Genomic DNA, 20604 nt, shown 5'->3' with positions numbered 1-20604 from the left:
ACAGGAAAAAGGTAACATAGTATGCTATAGTTGTTCAAGTCCTCCAGTACATATGTATCATTCAAAGGTTGATAAATTAAGCAAAGCAAGATGGTTCACAAACATACATTCCTTTAGATTTTGTTTTAATTATGTTGTCATGATTAGACTGGCAAATAGACTACAGTTGTCAATGGCAATGGAGAGGTCTAGATTCCTCTAATTTTTTTTTATGGATTTTAGCAACAATGAACATGTATGAAGGGAATGCCTGCTTAGCTTAGAAAATTCTGTTGCATGGTGAGATGATCGAGGGGGTCTTTTAAGGATATTTGTCTTAATTGAATACTGATTTGTGGCTATAGAAAATGATAAAAATGTATTTAATTTGTTAACATAAAGATCTTCAAGAAATCCAGCTCCACTTACGAAATCTGATGCTGCGTATTCCAAAATGTCCTTTACAACAATCCAATTTCAGAACAACACATGCTTGTATTATCAACTGTAAAATACATCCTTTCTGAATATTTTTTTCTCTCCTTTTTAATTAAAAATCCTAAGTTCTTTGTGTGCTTGCATATGATCATTCCACTGTATGTGAGTATGCTCCATGTGCACCGTGGTTGGAGATCTTTTTCCCTTAGCAGTATCCATTGGGCTGGCCCAAGCACTGTCTGTTGCCACGCACCACAAAAGGACGGAGCTGCGCCACTTCTCAGTTCCACCAGTAAAGGTTGTCGGAGGTGATCTCTCTTGTCATAAGTGCAGCCTTCACGCCTTTGTGTATCTATATGCTGTTGTCGTTAGGAATTGGTTTGTTAGTTTTAGCTAGTTTTAGTGATAGATTTTAGATTTAGGTCTTTTGGGACCAGTTTTTCATCTTTCGGTGTTGGGATTGGTACAGGAACGATGCTGTGCTCATCAGGGTTTTAAGTCCTTCTGGACCTGTGCGAATGTAATGCTGGGCAGTGACCCACACTTGGTTTACTTGAAATGTTTGGGAAAATTCCACATAAGTGACAAATATTCTTGGCCCCAAGTACCTATCACAGATGTTTGCAAAACAGTGACTTGGTCATCAGTCCATACTTTTGCTCTCCTTATCCCATTTCCTGTCAATCCAGGGACCATGCACATTTCTGACAGGTGGTCCTAGAACACTGGTCAGGTATTCTCTCAGCTCACCTCCACGTTGGTCTGCTTGTGAGTCACCTACAGTGAAATGGATGTGTGCAAGCTCTTGAAGAAGAAAAAATGGTTGCCTACCTTTCTGTAAGTGGTGTTCTTTGAGATGTATTGGATATGTCCATTCCATGACCCATCCTCCTTCCCTTCTCTATTGGAGTCTGTCTGGAGTCAACTATGCACGAGGTGGAATGGATCCTACAGTGGAATGGATGTTTTGCAACAAATCTCTAACAATAGTTGCAGAAGGGCACCCATCCTCCCATTTTTCCCAGCCCTCATATGTCTGATCCCATGAGTCCCTTGCCCTTCTTATTTACTTGCCAAATCAGTTTCAGAATGGTTCAGTGCAAATGCAAACTGTTGTGTGTTCCCCATTCCCTTTTTTCCTGTGTTAAACAGTAACATTGCAATGCTCTGTCTTGGCTCAGAAAGTAGGAGTGAGTGTCTTGTTCTGTAGCTGAACTATTGTTTTTCCATGCAGTATCCTATAGGGGTGTACTTAAATACTTCCTTGTTATATTTGTATCCCAGATGTGATAAACACCACTGCGGTGACAAATCCTTACAGGATAAGGGAGTACTCCTGTCTTGGGGTTGAGAGTAGGGGGAAGGAGTTGTTCAGATACAGCAATTGGAGCTCAGTTTTTTTCACAGTGAAGTATAGTGCTTGTGAAAACCACTGGACTGACTGACTTGCAGGTAAAATACTAGTGATCAGGCTTTAGTATGTCACAGGCAGTGGTAGTGTAAACTTCTCCACAGTGCTTTGCATATTGTGTTTCTTATTGATCAACCTCAACCTTAATTTGCTTTATAGGTCCATTTATATCTTGCTGCCTATGGCAGTCAGTAAGATTTGTAGTTGTGATTGTGATGTCAGTTTATTTTCTAGCGGACAGGTTACACAGATCTTTTCACATAATTACTGACTCTTGTTTTCTCTCAAAATAGACCCCTAGAGGAACCAAAGATGATATCTGCTTTATCTGGAAGCAGGCTGGGAAACATGTTGTTCATATTGCATGTGGAAGCACATATAGCGCAGCCATCACTGCTGAGGGAGAGTTGTATACATGGGGACGAGGGAACTATGGCAGGCTGGGGCATGTACGTTCCTCTAATTTCTTAAAGCATGGTGTTCTGTTTGTGAAAATTTTAAATGTATGTGTCTCTTGGGTATTTTTGACACAGCAATTATTTTTTGTTTGGAAGGTTCCAGTGAAGATCAGACCATCCCAATGCTCGTCACTGGGCTGAAGGGACTGAAGGTTATTGATGTGGCCTGTGGAAGTGGAGATGCTCAAACTCTTGCAGTAACTGAAAATGGTTAGTGGCTAAACTGGCCATGGTTAATGTCATTAGAAAGACATTAGTGGTATAGGTTCTTATGCTGAATGTTCATGAAATAAATTATATAAGAGAATCTCAAACTGAAAGTGCTTTTTCAGAATAGTCTCTAGGTGATTATTTATATTTTAATATGTATTTAAAAATGAAAATATTAGTAAGGAGAAAAATTAAGCACTAAATTTATAGAACTTGCTACTCTTTCCAGATGTATAGTTATTTGGACTTCTTAGACAACTCTTCAGCTCACCAGCTGTTCTCCTTTTCCTCCTTTATTCCTCCTTTTCACAAAAATATCTCTTTACCTACCTAGACCTCCAGTACTGTTTTTGAGATTTAAACTTTTTTGAAGTGGTCAGAGTACAGTTGTAATACACCCCTCTTGGATAGGCATAACTCTATCCTATGCCTTTCCCCAGAGCACCATTAGCTCTTGCCACTATGCTTCCATCCAGCCTCCCATTTCTCATAACTATGCATTTCATTGTAGCTTCTTACTTCTCCTTCTTGCTGCCTGAGCACCAGCAGGGTCAGCACTAAAAGCATAGGAGAGCCCCTCCCTGCTTTCAGTTCCTATGCTTGGGGCCGCAGCAGCTGTCATCAGCCAGGAAGAGAAATGGCAAGGAAAATCTTGCTCAGCCCCTGTGTCTCTGGGCTGGAACATTCTCCTTACAGGCAGAATCCTCAGAGTTTAGCTGCCAAATTCTAACAAGTCTAGACTGAGCATGTCTTAACTCCACATTTTTTTGGAGACTCGTAATGTAATCATATTTAGGTGACTTCCAAAAGCTCTAATTTGAATAATTTACAAACTTTTGTCAATATATGTAACATACCTGAAAGATCAGTGCAATGTCTTCCTTTCTAGGCCAGGTGTGGTCCTGGGGTGATGGAGATTACGGGAAGCTAGGAAGAGGTGGCAGTGATGGTTGCAAAACTCCCAAGTTGATAGAAAAGCTTCAGGACCTGGATGTTGTGAAAGTACGCTGTGGGAGTCAGTTTTCTGTTGCTTTAACAAAAGATGGGCCGGTCTATTCCTGGGGAAAGGTGACAATCAGAGGCTTGGGCATGGTACAGAAGAGCATGTTCGATATCCTAAACTGCTGGAAGGCTTGCAAGGTAAGTTTAACACAAAATCAGCAATCACAATTCTTTCTCAACCTAGAAAGTTGGAAAATGTCGGAAGTACTTAGTTTTTGATGGAAAATTTTCTTTTATCATATATTGTATCCTAAATTAAAGAATCTCACCTCTGCTCTCATTGATGTCAAATTGTAGCTTACTTGTATTAACAAGTGTATTTGCTACCCTTTGTGCCTTTTTATCTGAGATTTTACTTCTGTTCTAACAGACTTGTTATGCTACTCTGTTAAAACCTTTTAATACTTGAAAATTCTTGTTTCTATACTCTTGGCTTTCTCTTTATTCCTACTGCTTTCCTCACTTAGCCTGACTGAAGAATTTTGCACGTAAAACTCATTTAGGTTCCAGTCTTGTAAACTGCACATGCTTAGCTTTACATATGTGAATAGAACTGTTGAGAACCATGGACTACTCATTTACTAAGAGTTAAGCATATGCATAAGTGATTTGAGTAGCTCAGAAAAGAGCTAAAAGTTGTTGCCTACACGTTTAAAAAACAAACCTGAAATACTGTTAGGGCAGATGAGAAAAGACAGTATTATGAAGTGGTTTTACAATCTTTGTGATTGACATATTGATCCATTGCATTTGTGCTGTGATGAGGTCACCTAATTGAAAAGAAATTCTGAGTTGTGTGGAAGCACCAGTTGACTTCAGCATGTGACACTGTCCAATCACTTTTCCATTTAATAGTGGAAATGCCAACAAACTCTTCTAAATCAACAACTAAGCTAAATGGATGCAAATAACACAAGATTTTGCAGTCTTGTACGCTTTGATACTTCAGATAGCTTAAGTCTCTTCAACATTTCTAATTTTCTTTTGGGTAGACTCTTCCAGTCTATTAAGGTGGAAGGTAAAACTACAGTTTGATTTATTAACTCTGCTCATTTTTAATTGTTGGTTTAGTATTTGTTGGTGTTGGTGAAACACAGAAGCTTATTCCACTTGTGGTTTTTCTGTTAAAAAATGTATGTAATCTTTGTAGTAAGCAAAGTTTAATATTTGTTCACTTTTTGCTACCAGGGAAAAAAGTGGTGGATTTGGCGGCTGGATCCACCCATTGCTTAGCACTTACTGAGGATAGTGAAGTGCACAGCTGGGGGAGCAATGATCAGTGCCAGCATTTTGATACTTTGAGGATCACCAAACCAGAGCCTACTGCTCTCCCAGGATTAGACAGAAAGCACATTGTTGGAATTGCTTGTGGGCCTGCCCAGGTAAGCTTGGAATCTGTTACTCAGGATTTGTCTTCAACCCTGTCTGTGGAATTACAGGAGTGTAGTACAGTAATTTAATTCTTACTTCTCCCTGTGGCCTAATCAGTGGTACACAAACTTTTCAGTCATGTCCCCTGGCTTTACCATTCACAGAATTTGTCGTACCCTCCTCCCCCTGCATTAATTGTAATCTGAAACTCTTTTTCATTCTGGAAGGTGGAGGGGAAACACATGAGCCTATTCATTCGATTTAGTGTTTGAGCGTCTGACTCAAGCGAGAGGTCCTGGGCTCTCAACTATTATTATATATGTTGCCAGTTTGTCTTTTAATATAAATTATTAAACATTAAATTAGCTTTAAAATAGGAATCAAAATTAATTTTAAAGGCATAGTAGGCCTACTATAGTTATGAAACTTACCAAATTGTTGAAAATAAGCCAACTTGTGCTTTAATATGTATGATTGTTTTTTAAAGGGGAAAAAAGGTCAAAGTTTCTTTGCACCTCACTGTTCCCCTAGCGAACCTCTTGCACCCCACTGGTCTGAATGGTTCCTGTACCAGCTGTGCCACGTGGGTATTTCATGCCACCAGCAGACAGACACACAGCTCACTCCCCTGCCCCCCCCCAGTTTTTGTAGTTGCTTCTCCAAAAAGGCCTAGCTGGCCTTCCCTCAGTAAGACTTCCTGGGCAATAGCATTTAACAACATTGGCAATTGCTAGTATAGGTTTTAACAATTAATCAGTCCCAACTTTTCCACCAACAGAATTAAAGTAGGATGTCTGCACTGGCATAGAAGGACTCTGAGAAACATGATAGGAAATAGTATTTTTTTTGTGATTATTGAACACCTTTAGCTGTTGGCAAGAGGGGAGTGCTTGCTAATAATGTAAATGAATTGAGCCACATTCGTCCTGCACCTCATCAAAAATCTGAAACTCACAATATAGCTCCTGAGCCTAGTTTGTTAAATAAAGCACTGGTATCTCATAATAGGCCTATCATTAATTAGAGAGAATATAACTGTTACTCTTCCTTTCTATACATAGAGTTTTGCCTGGTCATCTTGTTCTGAATGGTCCATTGGTTTGCGTGTACCGTTTGTGGTGGATGTTTGCCCAATGACATTTGAACAGCTAGATCTCCTATTGAGACAAGTGACTGAGGGAATGGATGGCACCTCTGACTGGCCACCACCACAGGAGAAGGAATGTATGGCTGTTGCAACCTAAATCTTCTAAGACTTCAGGTACTGTAGCTTCTTGTGTCTGAGTTCTCACTAGATAAAATGCTTCAGTAAATTGGTTGGAAGAAAATAGTGGCTTTTAAGTGTTAAAACATTTTGTTCGCTTAAATTAAATTGGTACAATGAGCTATTCCTGCATCTTAGTTCCAAAAGGGGGAAAGCTAAGGGTGGGTTTTCAGTCCTAACCATGAATTTTCTTGCTCTCTTGGTTTAATGTTTCTAAACAGTTCTTGCATTTGATTTTAAGATGAACTGTAAATTAAAATGTAAATTGACTAATCTTGGATTTGTGCTGAATATACCACTTGCTGAAAAGGCTTTGGGTGTTCAGTATTTTAATTTGCCATTTTAAAAATTAGTTTCCTGTTTGGGGCAGATCTGGTATTTCTAGCTTCCTAAAGATGTCATTATGTCCATGATAATACAGAATGATGTGTACAGGGATGTCTAGGTAATTTCTAAATTGAGATAATTATTGCTCGCTAGATAACCTGAGATACTGGCTGAAATTAGTGTATATATTACTTGAGTGTAATTGTATTTTTACTTTAGATTTGCAGTTTATTTCTAAACATTTCCTTGTATTTAGACCAGTTGTTGTTGTATTTGTATTCAGTGTCTGCATGATTGACTTTGTTCAATTTCATTTCTTATGTTACCCCTAACTGAAACTGATTCTTTTTTTTTCAGCTACATGCTGCCATCAGTCACCAGGTTGATCCAGAGTGCCTTGGCTTGGGTTTAGGCAGCATCTTGTTGAATAGCCTGAAACAGTCCGTGGTAACTTTAGCAAGTAATGCTGGAGTTCTTAATACTGTACAGTCAGCTGCTCAAGCAGTGCTGCAGAGTGGGTGGTCTGTGTTGCTGCCAACAGCAGAGGAGCGAGCTAGGGCTCTTTCAGCTCTCTTACCCAGCGCAGGTATGGTTTAATGATGGAAAACTGTTTGGTGTCTGAATATCTGGGTGTTTGTTCTGTTCTTAGATTCAGCAAAATGAAATGAGCATCTGAATTTCTAGCCCATTAAATGTTTGTTCTGTTTTGTTAGTTTCAGGAAATGAAATGAATGTAAGTCCAGGACGTCGATTTATGATTGACCTCTTGGTGGGCAGTTTGATGGCTGATGGAGGTTTAGAATCTGCATTAAATGCTGCTATCACTGCAGAAATTCAGGTACATTTCAACAATATTACCATTTACTATGTAACTAGAATAAGATGCATATAATACAGTTGTTTACAGGACTTGGTGTAAATTCTTCGCAAATAAACAGGCTTACATCAGACAGTGGGCAGTTTTCTTGCTCAGCATTGAAAGCCTCTCTTCCCAGCCAGCGCTATCCAAAAAGCACTCTTAGCTTTCGCTTAGGGTCACACTACAAGTGCTTTTCTGGCTGTCTTTGGCTTTCTGCTGCCATCTTGCTTCTTTCTATCTGCTTGTGTGGTGTTTCTGGCTGTGTCTGCTTAGACACATACACGCACACCCTCTGAAACAAAATCTAGACCTCTGAATTTTGCATTGAGCCTGAAGTGAAGCCCCTCCATCTGCATGGCTCAGCTTCTGACTGATCTTGCATTTGGCCTGTATTTCTGGCAGTGGGTCCTATTGTTACCTTACTCCAAAAGGAGCTTAACTGCTTCTATCTTGAATAAAGGTTGGCTATTGCTACCACCATCTTCAATGAGGTTTCACCTAACCCCCAGCATAATAGTAACTTACTGCTTGCATTTTAGGTTTACATATAAATTTGATAGAGTTTAAATGAATAGTGAATATATTTTACTACTTCTAAGTGAGGTACACTACAGAAAACCACCTGTCAAATATACAGCACCTATTGCTGTGGCTTCAGCAAAAGTATGCATAAACATGAATGCCACATGCCAGACTTAAAATGGTCTTTGATCTGTGAAAGACTCTTGCAGAGCAGTTCACTTTTGATTAGGCATCTCAGTCCAAAAACTCCATAAATAGTAAGCAGCAATCTCTGAAACTTGAACTTCTCTTTTCTTAATGTTTGTTACAAAGTATGAGTCACACTATCAAAATGCGAAAGCCACTGTTACCGGTAACCTTGTCCAGTTGGAATTTCAATCTGAAACCCGCAGATCCAGAACAACAGTCTAGTACAGCATTAAAAACATATTTCCTTAATCCTTAAACTACACACGCTAGGATAGTACTGCAGGAGATAGATAAACTATAGATGTTATGTTCCACTGCACCATTAAAATGCAGCTCATGAGTCCAGCTCCATTTGAGTTTGTCAGTAATTCCTACTCCTCTCAAAGATCCATTTTGATGAGTTAGATGTACAGTGCTATCCTTGGGATGAGTGAAATCCTTGGATGTTGAAGGGTTTGCCCATTCAGGCTTGAACTGATCTTTTGAATAAAACCCACAGAAATGGAGAACACACTATATGCTGAGAATGACTGAAGGTGCTTAGTCCATGAGCTCAGAGCTGTAAATACATCTTGCTTAAGCAACAAGCTACATGCCATCTTGTAGACAGCATGGCAGTGGTCGAATGCATGAACTGTCAGGGAAAGCCTTGCTGCAGGGATCTTTCTTTTGTTCCTGGGGAGAAAGAAACCTGAGGCCTACCAAATATGCATGTCCTGAGGGAGAGAAACTTGCACACTGTTTCTTTTGTGAGGGGAATGAAACTTCTTAGGGTATGTCTACACTACCCGCCCGGTTGGCAGGTAGCAATCTATCTATCGGGGATCGAATTATTATGTGTAGTGTAGACGCGATAAATTGATCCCTGATTGCTCTCCCGTTGGCTGCTGAACTCCAGTTCGGCAAGAGGCGGAAGCAAAGTCAGTGGGGGAGCAGCGGCTGTCGATCCCATGCTGCGAGGACGCGAAGTAAGTGATTCTAAGTCGATCTAAGATGCATCATCTTCAGCTATGCTATTCTTGTGTATCTTAGTACCGTCCAGTGATCGATTTTTTTTCCCCTCTCCCATCCCAGTGTAGACCAGGCCTTAGAGAGTATCTTCTGATTGCTTTGAAACCATAAGTAGGTACATTCCAAGATTGCCTACAAGTAATGCAGCAATCTCTCTAGTTCCATGGCATTAACATATAATTTTTTTTTCACTGATCCTGCTGCCATGCAAAGTCTTAAGAAAAATAAATCAAGGTTAAATCAGTCTGATGTAATTACAGTGCTCTGGGGTGTGAAAAATCCACTCCCCTGAGCACAGTAGCTATGCCAACCTAAACTCCCATGTAGCCTCAACTTAGGTCAATGGAAGAATGCTGCCGTTGACCTAGCTACTGTTGCTTGGGGGGGGGGGGGGGTGGAGTTCCTACAATGATGGGAAATCCTCCCTTCCCCTCCTCTGCATTGCTGTAGGATGCATCTGCCATATGGCGCTATAGTGGCATAGCTATGGCACTGTAGCTGAGCCAGTGTAGCGCCTGTAGTGTAGACCTGGCCATAGTCTCATATATTGAGCCATTGAAGGATTCCTTTATATGGACCATCTTAAGTGTCTTGAGGACACAGTCCCTTTTTTCAAAATCCCTACTGCAGTAGGATGTACTGACCCTTCATGCACCACTTTTTTGTAATCTGTTTTCCTGGCTTATGAGAAGTTTTTTTTAAAGAAATTGAAAACTTAAATTTGTAGAGATGCTGTTTTCCCATAGGAAGAGAATTTCTGTAGTATACTATAGTTTGGACACTTAGTGGTCTCCAGAATTTTTTTTAGTTACTCTGACCTTCTCACCATTCTTTATTTTGTACAAATATACTTTAATAAAGGCCTCTCATTTGCCATTAGAAGAAGAGTGAGGCTCTCCCCTTTTAGTCTCCCATTCCCTGTGAGACTTAGCGTGTTTTTGATTTCCTCCTAGGTCTTATATCTCATGCTGGAGATCAGCCTGTTCATCATGACCTGTGTTACTCTGCCTTTGAACTCTGTTCTCTCTTTTATCATGTAGAGCATAGGTGTTGGTGACAATTACTTTGATCAGAATGTTGGGAAAGCCTGACTGCTCTCTTGGATCTCCTTGTATGCTCTTTGATTAGGATAAAATGGTCCTGGTCATGTGCCTTATTTTTCTTTTCAAGTTTGTATCTTGTCACCACAACTACGATATTCTTTGATTAGTTTCTGCTCTAGATTCAGGGCAAAAAAAGAACATGGCATAATCTGAATGTTCACAGGGCATATTTCAATCTGTTCTTCCAGGAACTCAGACTACAGACACCTATTTCTTCTGAAACAAAGAACCAGGACTTGCTGGTCCTCCAGTTCATGTGGGCCAGGTACTATATGGCTCATTTAGAGTTGATGCCTACAAAAGAGCAGTCATACGCTGCCCATTTACATGCTCAAAATCTTACCTGTCAATTCCTTGGAGTTTCAGCTTCCAGTTCAGATACCTGCCTTTTTCTGACCTAGCTAAAGGTTTAGTATTAGTATCCTTCTATATTAACATATGAGTTTATCTTTAAAAGATGAACTGTTTTCTTCTCTTGTGAAAAGTTTTCAGTTTTCATTGGGAGTAATCTTTGGAGAAGCTGGTGGAAGTGTGTGGAGCCTAACTGCATGCCAAAATGCAAACTTTTCATACGTAGCTCTCATAAGTGAAACATGTATAGGGCAGACATTACCTGTTAGCCTGCGTTCCTGGAATGGTTTAGCAAGTAAGAAATTATTTTTTAAAATAGTATTTGTAAAAATGTGCTAGATGTCTGCATAATATGGAATATGAGATAAACTTGTCTGGTACACTTAGGCTTTGTCTACACTGCACACTTCTTGTGGTGGTGTATAGGGTATGTGTAGCTACATGCTGCAATTTAAAGCAAGCTACATCCATACTGGTATGTGGCTACATGTGCCAATGGAAGGCTCTGGTAGCGGGAGGCAGTGGGAAAAGGCTTGCTGGTGGAGAGCTGCCAGAGCCTTCCCCCGTTGCTGGAGCCTTTCCTTGCAGCGAGGAAAAACTCCAGCAGCAGGGAGATATTGGGACACTACGCTGCTAAAAATAGCAGCATAGAAAGGCAGACACTGTTTGGGCAAGAAGAGAGCCCTGTATGGTACATACCCACCAGGTTCAGGAATATGTTTACTCACCTAAGGAGTGCCTCATGGTCTACGCTGCTATTTATCCCCATGCGAGGGGGGCGTGTAGTGTATATATTCTGCACACTGCTGAAAGGAGTGTGCAGAGCAGATATACCCTTAATCTCATTTGTGGCATAGGTGACAGCCATTATGCTGTGTTTTCCTACTGAGATAAATGATTGCATCTAGTGATGATGTGCTGTTTGCTTTTATCTTTAGTGTTTTTTGTATTGTAGGATATTGAGGCAAAAAAAGAAGCCCAGAAAGAAAAAGAAATTGATGAACAGGAAGCAAATGCCTCAACTCTTCATAGGAGCAGGACTCCATTAGACAAAGACCTTATTAATACTGGGATCTATGAATCTGCAGGGAAGCAGAGTTTACCTTTGGTTCAACTGATTCAGCAATTGTTGAGGTATTCTTTGTTCTAAACATGTCATGATCGTGAGTCTTTATTTTTCCTACAAAAGAAAATCCCTTTAGATTCATCCTACTGTGAAGTATGGAGCTAAATAACAGTTAATGATCCCTGGTGACAGAGTAGGCTCTCAGTCTTTTCCCATCTGTCCTTCTCCCTCCTGAAACTAGAACTATTGAACATATGCTTATTTTGTTTACCTTAGTGTAGTTTTCTGGTTTTATCTTTATTTTAATGGGTAGAAAAGATGAAGACTCTGTATAGGGGTCCCTCACTTCCTGTGGGAGGAAGGCCATTCAGCATTGCTGTAATGGGCAGTAACTGTAGGGCTTGGGTTGTGCTGGCGGGGCTGAGCTGTAAGTAATCTATAGTTCTGTGTCCGTCTAACAAGCAACAAACAAGCAACAACAGTTTTGTGCTCTTGCCTGCACCCTTGGGTGGGGCAGAGCCCTGAGTAGTCTTTAGCTCGCAGCCCCTTAGCTGGGACTGGCAGTACTTAACGATCTGGCGCTCTAGCCCTTTGGGTGAGGCGGAGCAGGGATCAGGCTGTAGCCTCAGCTTATAGGCTAAGGCAGCCAGCAAACTCACAGTCTATGGGTTCAAGTAGGGGTGAGCATCTTCACCGTCTAGGGGAGCACCAACCGAGTCTAGCGTCCTAGCTTGATGGACAGTAGATTCACACAGGCATCCTGGCCTAGAGTGGGAAGTCTGCTGCCCCAAGGGTGGGGTGATAAGGGGACGCGGGCCTGCCCAACTCCACCGCATCCTAGCTCAGGGCCCTAATGGTGGTGGAGTGGTCCACCACTGGGTCAGCAGGGATCCAGCTGCAACATGCTGACCGAGAGTCAGTCAGCAAGGTAGCCGGACAGTCGTTGGCTGCCCCTGGGCTACTTCATACTTGGGGTTGGGTACTTCTATAATCCACAGGTCCTCTGGCTCTTCGGGGTACACAGTGGATGGCAGTCCCGGCTCAGTCTTCTGTGGGGGCAGGGTGCTGCAGAGTGCAGATTCAGCTCTAGGGTAACACAGCAGACTGGAGGCATCTGTCTCCTTCCCTGGTTCCTCCTCAACAGAGCTGCCGAGCCATCCCTTTATACTTCCAGTCCCGTCCTGGTACTTCCAGCAAGGGAGGCGGAGCGTAGTCCCTCGCTCTCCAGTCCAGAGGCAGGTCACTTGGCCTCGCTGCACTCTGCAATAGGTATTTTTACATCTAGGGAGAGCTGCTGTTCTTTTCCTCTCAGGCCTTGTGGTACTTCGTCCTCCACTGCAGAGTTCATAATAGAGAGAGAGCAGAACTAACAGCCAGGTGTTCCACAAAAATGCCAGCAATGTCTTTGGAGAAAGATATTAGTAGCCTTACTTCTGATACATGTCAATTCTAGGGGTTGAGGGAGGAAGAAAGTTGAGTGTTCGAGTCTTACCACTATGCGGGAGTCTTAGAAAAGCAGAGATCCTAGTTTTCTGTGATTTAAAAAAAATCAGTAAAATTCTCTGATTAAAAAAACATAAAAATCTCCATTTTTCAGCAATTAAAATGAAATCTGTCAGCAGGAGTCCTGCTGCCCTGGGCTGAAGCATCAATTTCCCATATTCCTGGGTGTGCGCTGGGGGGCATGGGATTCTACTGTATGTTTTTTATTTTTTCACTATGTAAAAACTGAAGCTTCTCTGTAAAAATGCAAACTCTGCATTTTTCCATGTTGTCCTGTGGGAAACTGATTTCTAAGGATCCCTGTAGATAAGTGATCAGTGTAGCAAGCCTGGTCCTTGCTACCTCCTGTGAGCCACACGAGTACTTTGTGGGCTAGCAGAAATAAAGGGGTGATAAAATTTGAGAACTTTTACAACACTCTTCATGTTGATGTGACTGTGTAACAAGGAAATCATTCATAACTGGGACTCTTAAAACATATGCCACCCCACAGCTTTCTTCTATATAGCATTCTATTTCACATTGTTTAGATCATTAAATCTTTTGCTTCATAGTAAATTGTGGAGATAAGGGTGTGGTGGTTGAGTCCCATTTACAGAAACAAACTAATATTCTTGGAACATTACCCCAAATAAAATAACATTCTCTAGTGAACCCTCGCATAGGTGTCTTAATTCTCAACCGTTAGAGAAAATGCCAGCAAAAGCTTAATCCTTGTTTCTCTAGGCTTCTAACTGAAACATCAGCTGCCCTTTTAAAGTGCTTAATAATGCTTTTATACCAATTAGGAACATCGCTTCGCAGACTATAGCCAAGCTAAAAGATGTGGCTCGTCGCATTTCTTCCTGCCTGGACCACGAACATTACAGTAAAGAGAGGTCTGCTTCTTTGGACTTGTTGCTGCGTTTTCAGCGTTTACTTGTTAGTAAACTTTACCCAGGAGAGAGTGTTGGGCAGTTCCCTAATACATATGGTAAGTTATTTAATAAATATGAAAGACTTACGCGTTTTGTAATACCTGTGCTACCAAACAAGTTTGCTATTCACCATTTTCCTGTTTGACAAAGTTTTGTACATTGAGATACTGTTTCCTTTGCTTCATGGCCCACCTGTTTGAGAGCTGGTTTTTCTAAACGGTTGACCATTTAAGCAGATTGAAACATAACAAACTGTAAATATAAACAGAGTAGCCAAAACATATGGTACAAGAACATCAGCAGAAAATGGAAGATTCTTTCAGAAAGCTATTAACATTTAATAATGTAAGTAAAATTTTTGTCAGAGAAATTTTAAAAGGTGTGATGGTACCCTATTTAACAGGCCCGATTTTCAGATTTGAGTGTTTGTTGCTTGAATACAGATTTAGATGCTCAACTATAAAGTGATAGTTTGGATGCCCAGAATATGTAGTTAAGCACTGAAATGGCATTTAGATGCTTAATGTTAGACTCCCAGGTATGAAAATTGGGACTGTAACAGTGTTATCCCTGTCTGGCTGTCATGGGCTCTCAGCTAGGTGAACCCCACATTTTGTTAACAACAGGGTGAAAAAAGAACTAGATAAATTCATGGAGGATAGGTCCTTCAATGGCAATTAGCCAGGATGGGCAGGGATGGAGTCCCTAGCCTCTGTTGTCCAGAAACTGTGAATAGGCGACAGGGAATGGATCACTTGATTACCTGTTCTGTTCATTCCCTCTGTGGCACCTAGCATTGACCGCTTTCAGAAGACAGGATGCTAAGCTAGATGGACCTTTGGTCTGACCCAATGTGGCTGTTCTTATGACTGCTATTTTAACTGTTAACATAGTGAAGCTGGATTTGTTGTCAAAAAGGTTAATTGAAATTAGTTCTTGATATTGATATTTAATTTCAGTGACTTGAATTAAGCTAAAACAGATGAATTAATCAAGAACAATTTTTAAAAATCTGCTTTGTAGGTGGTACAGTAACAATAACTATGTTTTGTCCTTTGTTATGAAAGGGGGCTAGTCAAACAGCAATAATTTATTTTTAATTATTGTTTTTTTGCCTTTTCTAATTTAGAGAAAATACAGCTTTGTTCAGATCCTTCTTGTTAGAGAATACAATTTTATATGTTGATTTTACAGGCAGTGACTCTGTCTTTATTAAAGTGGACTATAGGTGTGAAATATTGAGCTGATTGAGATTATTTTAGTTGGATAGTTCCTTACATCAGAAGTGTAAACTAGGAATGATTATGCTTCTGTTTGGTGGTAGATTTGAAAGTTCCATTTTTACTTTTTTAAATCTATTTGTTTCATTAAATGATGACTGAAAGTTTTTGTAATGTCTTCAATTCTGCAGGATATTAAAGCACACTCTAAACCTTGCAAGCTACAGAGAGCATTCCACCACTAAACCAGAATCTTTTTAGTATGAAATAGTAACTAACAGTGCATAGCAATATTATTCTTAAGACTAAAAAGTACTACAAATGTAAGCAATGCCTAACAAAACAGATTCATTCCCTGTTTTGAATGTCTTGCTATCTGAGAATCAAAATGTATATTCTGGATTCAGGAAAAGGAGGGTAGGGAGAGATTGCTGTCGGACTAATAATGTAGTGGTGATTTTTGTAAGAAATGAATTTTAAGAAGGGGTTTGAATGAGGAGAGAAGAAAGTGTGTGATGGGCAGCAGTTGGGGCATATTCTGAGTAAAGAGATAATTTAATGGAATGGTACAAAGCCAAATGTATTGAGAAGAAGGCAAAGGAAACAGCATATAGTAAGGAGATAGATTTAGAATAGCCCAAATGCTTTAGTACAAAATAATAAATTAAAACAAGTTGGAAATCTTACATGGAAAGATTGTAATTATCCAAATTGAATTTTGGCTTGGACTCTGGTTTAAACATCCACCTTATACTTTTGAAAACTTCCATGGGATTTTGATGACGACTGGTATAAACATTAACAAAAATGGTGGCCGCTGCAGCAGAGCACATCCAAAACATGCTGGCTCACTGCTACAATGTTGACTTGGCGGGAAGAAGGACACCTACTAAATTGGTAGCAGAACTTCTAGCAGAGTCAAAGAAAACTTCCCTGGAAGTTTGCCTCACACCAGGCTAGAAATGGCCTTACTTAGTTTAGGAGATTTAATGACATTACAGGTCCAGATGTTATGGTTGCAGGCTTTATTTAAATTCAGCTCGGACTGTGCTCTTAAAAAGTCAGTATCTGGGATTTAAGCTTAATCCTTTATCAAAAATAAATTATGCTGTTTTCTTAATTGAATGCTAATATTGAAGTGGTGTTTGAGGGGTTTGTAAGTACTATATAATTCAAAATGCAGCTTTTAGTTTATTCACTTAAGTAGTTACTTTGATTATTCTCTGTGCCCCTCCTTTTTTCATAGGTCCAGAGCTTCTAGGAGTTGGTTCTCTGCTAAAGAAATACACAGCACTTTTGTGCACACACATTGGTGATATACTACCTGTGGCAATCAGCATTGCATCCACTAGTCACAGACATTTTGCAGAAGTGTCTCGAGTTGTGGATGGAGATTTAACAGGTACCTTTCTTTTTCTCCTGGAAAATCAATTTGTAGGCAAACATTCCTAGTACGTAATCATTTAGGCTATATTGTTGATATTCCTTGAAACTTTTAATAACGGTTAAAAAAGAAATTCTCAAATTAAGAATCTCTCCAAATTAAAAAGAGAAGATGCAAGAAGGAGCAAGTTAAAGGGAGAGAAAAAACATCACTTTATAGTAGAAAGTAAAAAGGAGAATAAACTTGCTGTGACTTAGGTCAAAAGTGGCATACGTATATCTGTCCCAACTTCAGTGTGAGTATTTTCTGTTTTCTAGGTGTTCTCCTTCCAGAGGTGGTAGTTTCTATAGTGTTGCTTCTCAATAAAAATGCTGGACTGATGCAGGAAGCGGGTGCTATTCCTTTGTTGGCTGGCCTGCTAGAGCATCTGGACAGATTTAACCATCTAGCCCCTGGAAAAGAAAGAGATGACAATGAGGATTTAGCATGGCCTGGAATAATGGGTATGTTCTATTCGCTTAAAACAGTTAAAACACTTAGTTGGGGTTTTACAGGAAAGCTTTCTGAGTAACTCTAACACTCTTCCAATATTTAGAATTCTCTCGTGTGAAGCAAAGCACCAGAAACCTTTTTAACAGTTGTGTTCTTGAATTGTCTTTAAATCTGACACTTTTACATTTCCTTGTTTATCAGAACTATTGTCATAATAGTGTTTTACTGTGGAAAAAATAATTACATTATGTCAATGATAAATTTGGCATGATTTAATTGCTATATAAACTTGTCTGTCAAGGGGAGAGTGGTTTGTTGATTTTGTTTCTTGAAGTAATTTCCATAATCATAGTTTAAACTATTACTGAAGACGAGAGCATTTGTTTAAAACTATAGAGGAAGAAAGGGGTGGTGCTATAGTAGGTGGCTCAGAGTATGGTGGATGCACATTGGCACATTGGCACAATGGATTTTAGCTCTAGTGAACCGGGGAATCACAGTGGAAAAAGGGAAAAGTGTTATCCTCATGCCTTAAGGTTTAATAACCCAGGACCAGAACACAAGTGCCCCCTTCCAAAATTTAAAAAAACATTAAATAAAAAAATGGAAATTTTGATTTGTAAGTGGATCCAGTTATTATAGTGCTGAACAAGCTAAAACAGAATATGGGGCAATAAAGGTAAAAGTTAAAATGACCAGTAAGACCCCGCTCAGCCCAAGCTGCTATGGTAATGGCAGTATTAAATGTATTACCTTTTTTCAATATAGCTATATTTACTGACTCATACTGGGTGTGTAGAGCAGTCATCGTTTGGCTCCTAGTGTGAGCAGCCAAAAAAATACACACCGGAAATAAAAAGCCAGTGGTGTATAAGCAATATTAAAAACAGGTAGTAACAATAATACAGCCACCCCCCAACCTATATAACTCATATTAAAGCACACCAAAACCCCAGCAATCACTTTTTTTTTTTTTTTTTTAAATAACCGGGCCAAAGTCCTGGCTAAACAGGAGGTGATGTTAATCAGTAAGCACTCTTTGCTTACACACTTCACAATCCTCCAGACTTTTAGCTCTTTACAACCCACTTTCATCTCCCACACCAAGAGTTTGTGCTCTTTGGAAGCATAGCTGCTTCTAATTTGTGTCTTTTTCACCATAGATGGATGAGATGTTCCACTGAGTGCTGGTGCTGTGTCAATCAGAAACTGATAATTGCTCCAGAATTTCTTCAGTAACTTATCTAAATTGTTTGCCTAATGCAATGGTACAAGTCATTTTGTGTTGTGCTGACCAGTGTTGTGTCTTGGTCTATGCACTTTTGAGCTTTTTGTGGTACATTTTGTCTCTCCCTTGTTGATTTTTCTAGATATGCCTGTTGCAAATTTATTTTCACTTTTATGACAGTTTTGAATTCGGGCTGCAGCTGTGTTTTTACCACAGAGTTTTTTTTTGTTTCCCTGTGGTATATGACTAGAACTCTTTCCTAATGGACATTTCTGCTATCAGATGAGCGAGGGATTGCAAGCTTGAGGCTTGTATGGCAATAGTGGGAGAGACTGGCAGTGAAATGTCTGTATTCTTATTGACTTTCTGATGGTGCATGTATCTCCTTAAGGTCTGTCTTTTTTTTATTAACTGGCAAGCCCCTGGAGACTTTCTGAACTCCTTCTCCCAAGGCACTAGTAGATCATTGTCCAGAATAGAAACAGCAGGCTAGCAATCCTTTCTGTGCATCAGCACACTAGAGAAGTTCTCAGAGTTGCCAAGCAATCTCTGTATGTATTCTCCTCCATACTTCTGTGCTTGGGGTGGGAGTTTGCACCAGTGGTTGTCATAACAGCTCCCTTGACGCATTCAGGAGCAGGCACTGGAAGTTTCAGTGACAGTCTCTTGAGATTTAAGCACTGATGAGAACAAGTGCCAGTAGTTACTGTTAAACCTAACATGGTAATAGGGCTTTGTCTTGAGTACACCTGCATGGAGCTACCCAAAGAATTGACCAAAAGACACTCTTCCTTCCTTGACACATGCACTCAATCGACTCAGGGGGTCACAGTGCACTTTGAGGAGGAGCAGAACAAAAATAAGTATTTGTCATTACACGTCCTTCTGACAAAGTTCCAGTACGTTAGGTGAAATGTTTCTCTCCTTTGATAACAGTTGTTGGGCTAAACCCCAGAACACCCGTCTGGTATGTATATATGCAATATGAGGAAAAGCACATATGTGGAACTTAGTGTTGCTGTTATCCCCTTCCTTCCCACCCAGCAGAAAAATGCCTAGAGGAGTCTAAAGTTATTGACAACTTTTGTTTTAACATCCATGCAGTACAACGTTTTGGTCAGCATCCGTTTTTTTTATTTAAAAAAATATAGAAAAATATAGAAAAACTTCTGTAGCATTCTGATTCAGGCCTCACCAGTGCCATTTGTGCCAGTGCAGAGAGCTGGTGAACTGACAGATCTCAAATAGTAGCTGTCAGTGGAGAATCATGGGTGCACGTTTAGCTAGTGGGGTTCCATACGGGTCCGTTCCAGGCCCGATGATGATCAATCAATACATTTATCAACAATCAGGAAGTAAAGTGAAAATTTGTGGATGATGCAGATTGGCATGAAGATTGTCAGAGTGGTAAATAATGAGGATGGGGCAGACATGCAGAGCAATCTGGATCACTTGTTAAGCTGAGTTCGTTCAAATAAAATGCATTTTAATACAACCAAATGCGAGGTCATACATCCAGAAATGAAGATGCAGGCCATACTTTCAGACTGAGGGACTGTATCGTAGAAAGCAGTGACTGAAAAGGTTTATGGATCTTAGCCCTCGTCTATACTATGAGTTCAGGTCGAATTTAGCAATGTTTGATCTCTTTAACCCTGCTCCTATCCACATGGCGAGGCCATTTTTGTCAATTTAAAGGGCTCTTAAAATTGATTTCTGTACTCTTCGATGAGGGGATTAGTGCTGAAATCGACCCTGCTGGGTCGAATTTGGGGTAGTGTGGATGCAATTTGATCGTATTGGCCTCTGGGAGTTATCCCAGAGTGCTCCATTGTGATGCTCTGGACAGCGCTCTCAACTCAGATGTACTGGCTCGGTAGACAGGAAAAGCCCCGCGAACTTTTGAATTTCATTTCCTGTTTGGCCACTGTGGCCAGCTAATCAGCACAGGTGACCATGGAGTCCCAGAACAGCAAAAGAGCTCCAGCATGGACTGAACGGGAGGTAGTGGATCTGATCGCTGTATGGGGAGATGAATCTGTGCTATCAGAACTCTGTTCTAAAAGACGCAATGATTAAGCACAGCCAGACACCGGGGTGGTTAGAAGAGCGCAGCAGGGTGTGCTGTGCATCAGAGAAGCTTTGAAAACCAGTTTCATGACTAGCCAGGCTATGGTCTGAAAGTTATGTTTGTTTCTCCTTGATGAAAACTCGCCCCCTTGCTTCATTCTGCTTCCCTGTAAGCCAACCGCCCTCCCCCCTTTGATCTCCGCTTGCAGAGGCAATAAAGTCACTGTTT

General features: G+C 40.4%; 1 protein-coding gene across 1 annotated transcript in view; it reads left to right on the top strand.

The window, feature by feature from the left end:
* The window catches only part of HERC2 (HECT and RLD domain containing E3 ubiquitin protein ligase 2), a 199988-nt gene that overhangs the window by 58403 nt on the left and 120981 nt on the right, over positions 1–20604 (top strand). The window contains 14 exon segments of the mRNA XM_030571144.1: positions 2123–2159; positions 2162–2277; positions 2382–2496; positions 3386–3559; positions 3562–3636; positions 4687–4880; positions 5931–6108; positions 6111–6130; positions 6818–7046; positions 7174–7298; positions 11451–11629; positions 13853–14037; positions 16448–16603; positions 16903–17088. Of these exon segments, the coding sequence (XP_030427004.1) occupies positions 2123–2159; positions 2162–2277; positions 2382–2496; positions 3386–3559; positions 3562–3636; positions 4687–4880; positions 5931–6108; positions 6111–6130; positions 6818–7046; positions 7174–7298; positions 11451–11629; positions 13853–14037; positions 16448–16603; positions 16903–17088 (1969 nt within the window).

The sequence above is a fragment of the Gopherus evgoodei genome, chromosome 1, assembly GCF_007399415.2.
Source record: "Gopherus evgoodei ecotype Sinaloan lineage chromosome 1, rGopEvg1_v1.p, whole genome shotgun sequence".
NCBI lineage: Eukaryota > Metazoa > Chordata > Testudines > Testudinidae > Gopherus > Gopherus evgoodei.
Note: the sequence above shows the minus strand (reverse complement) of the source record. Positions and strands in the feature narration are given on the sequence as shown.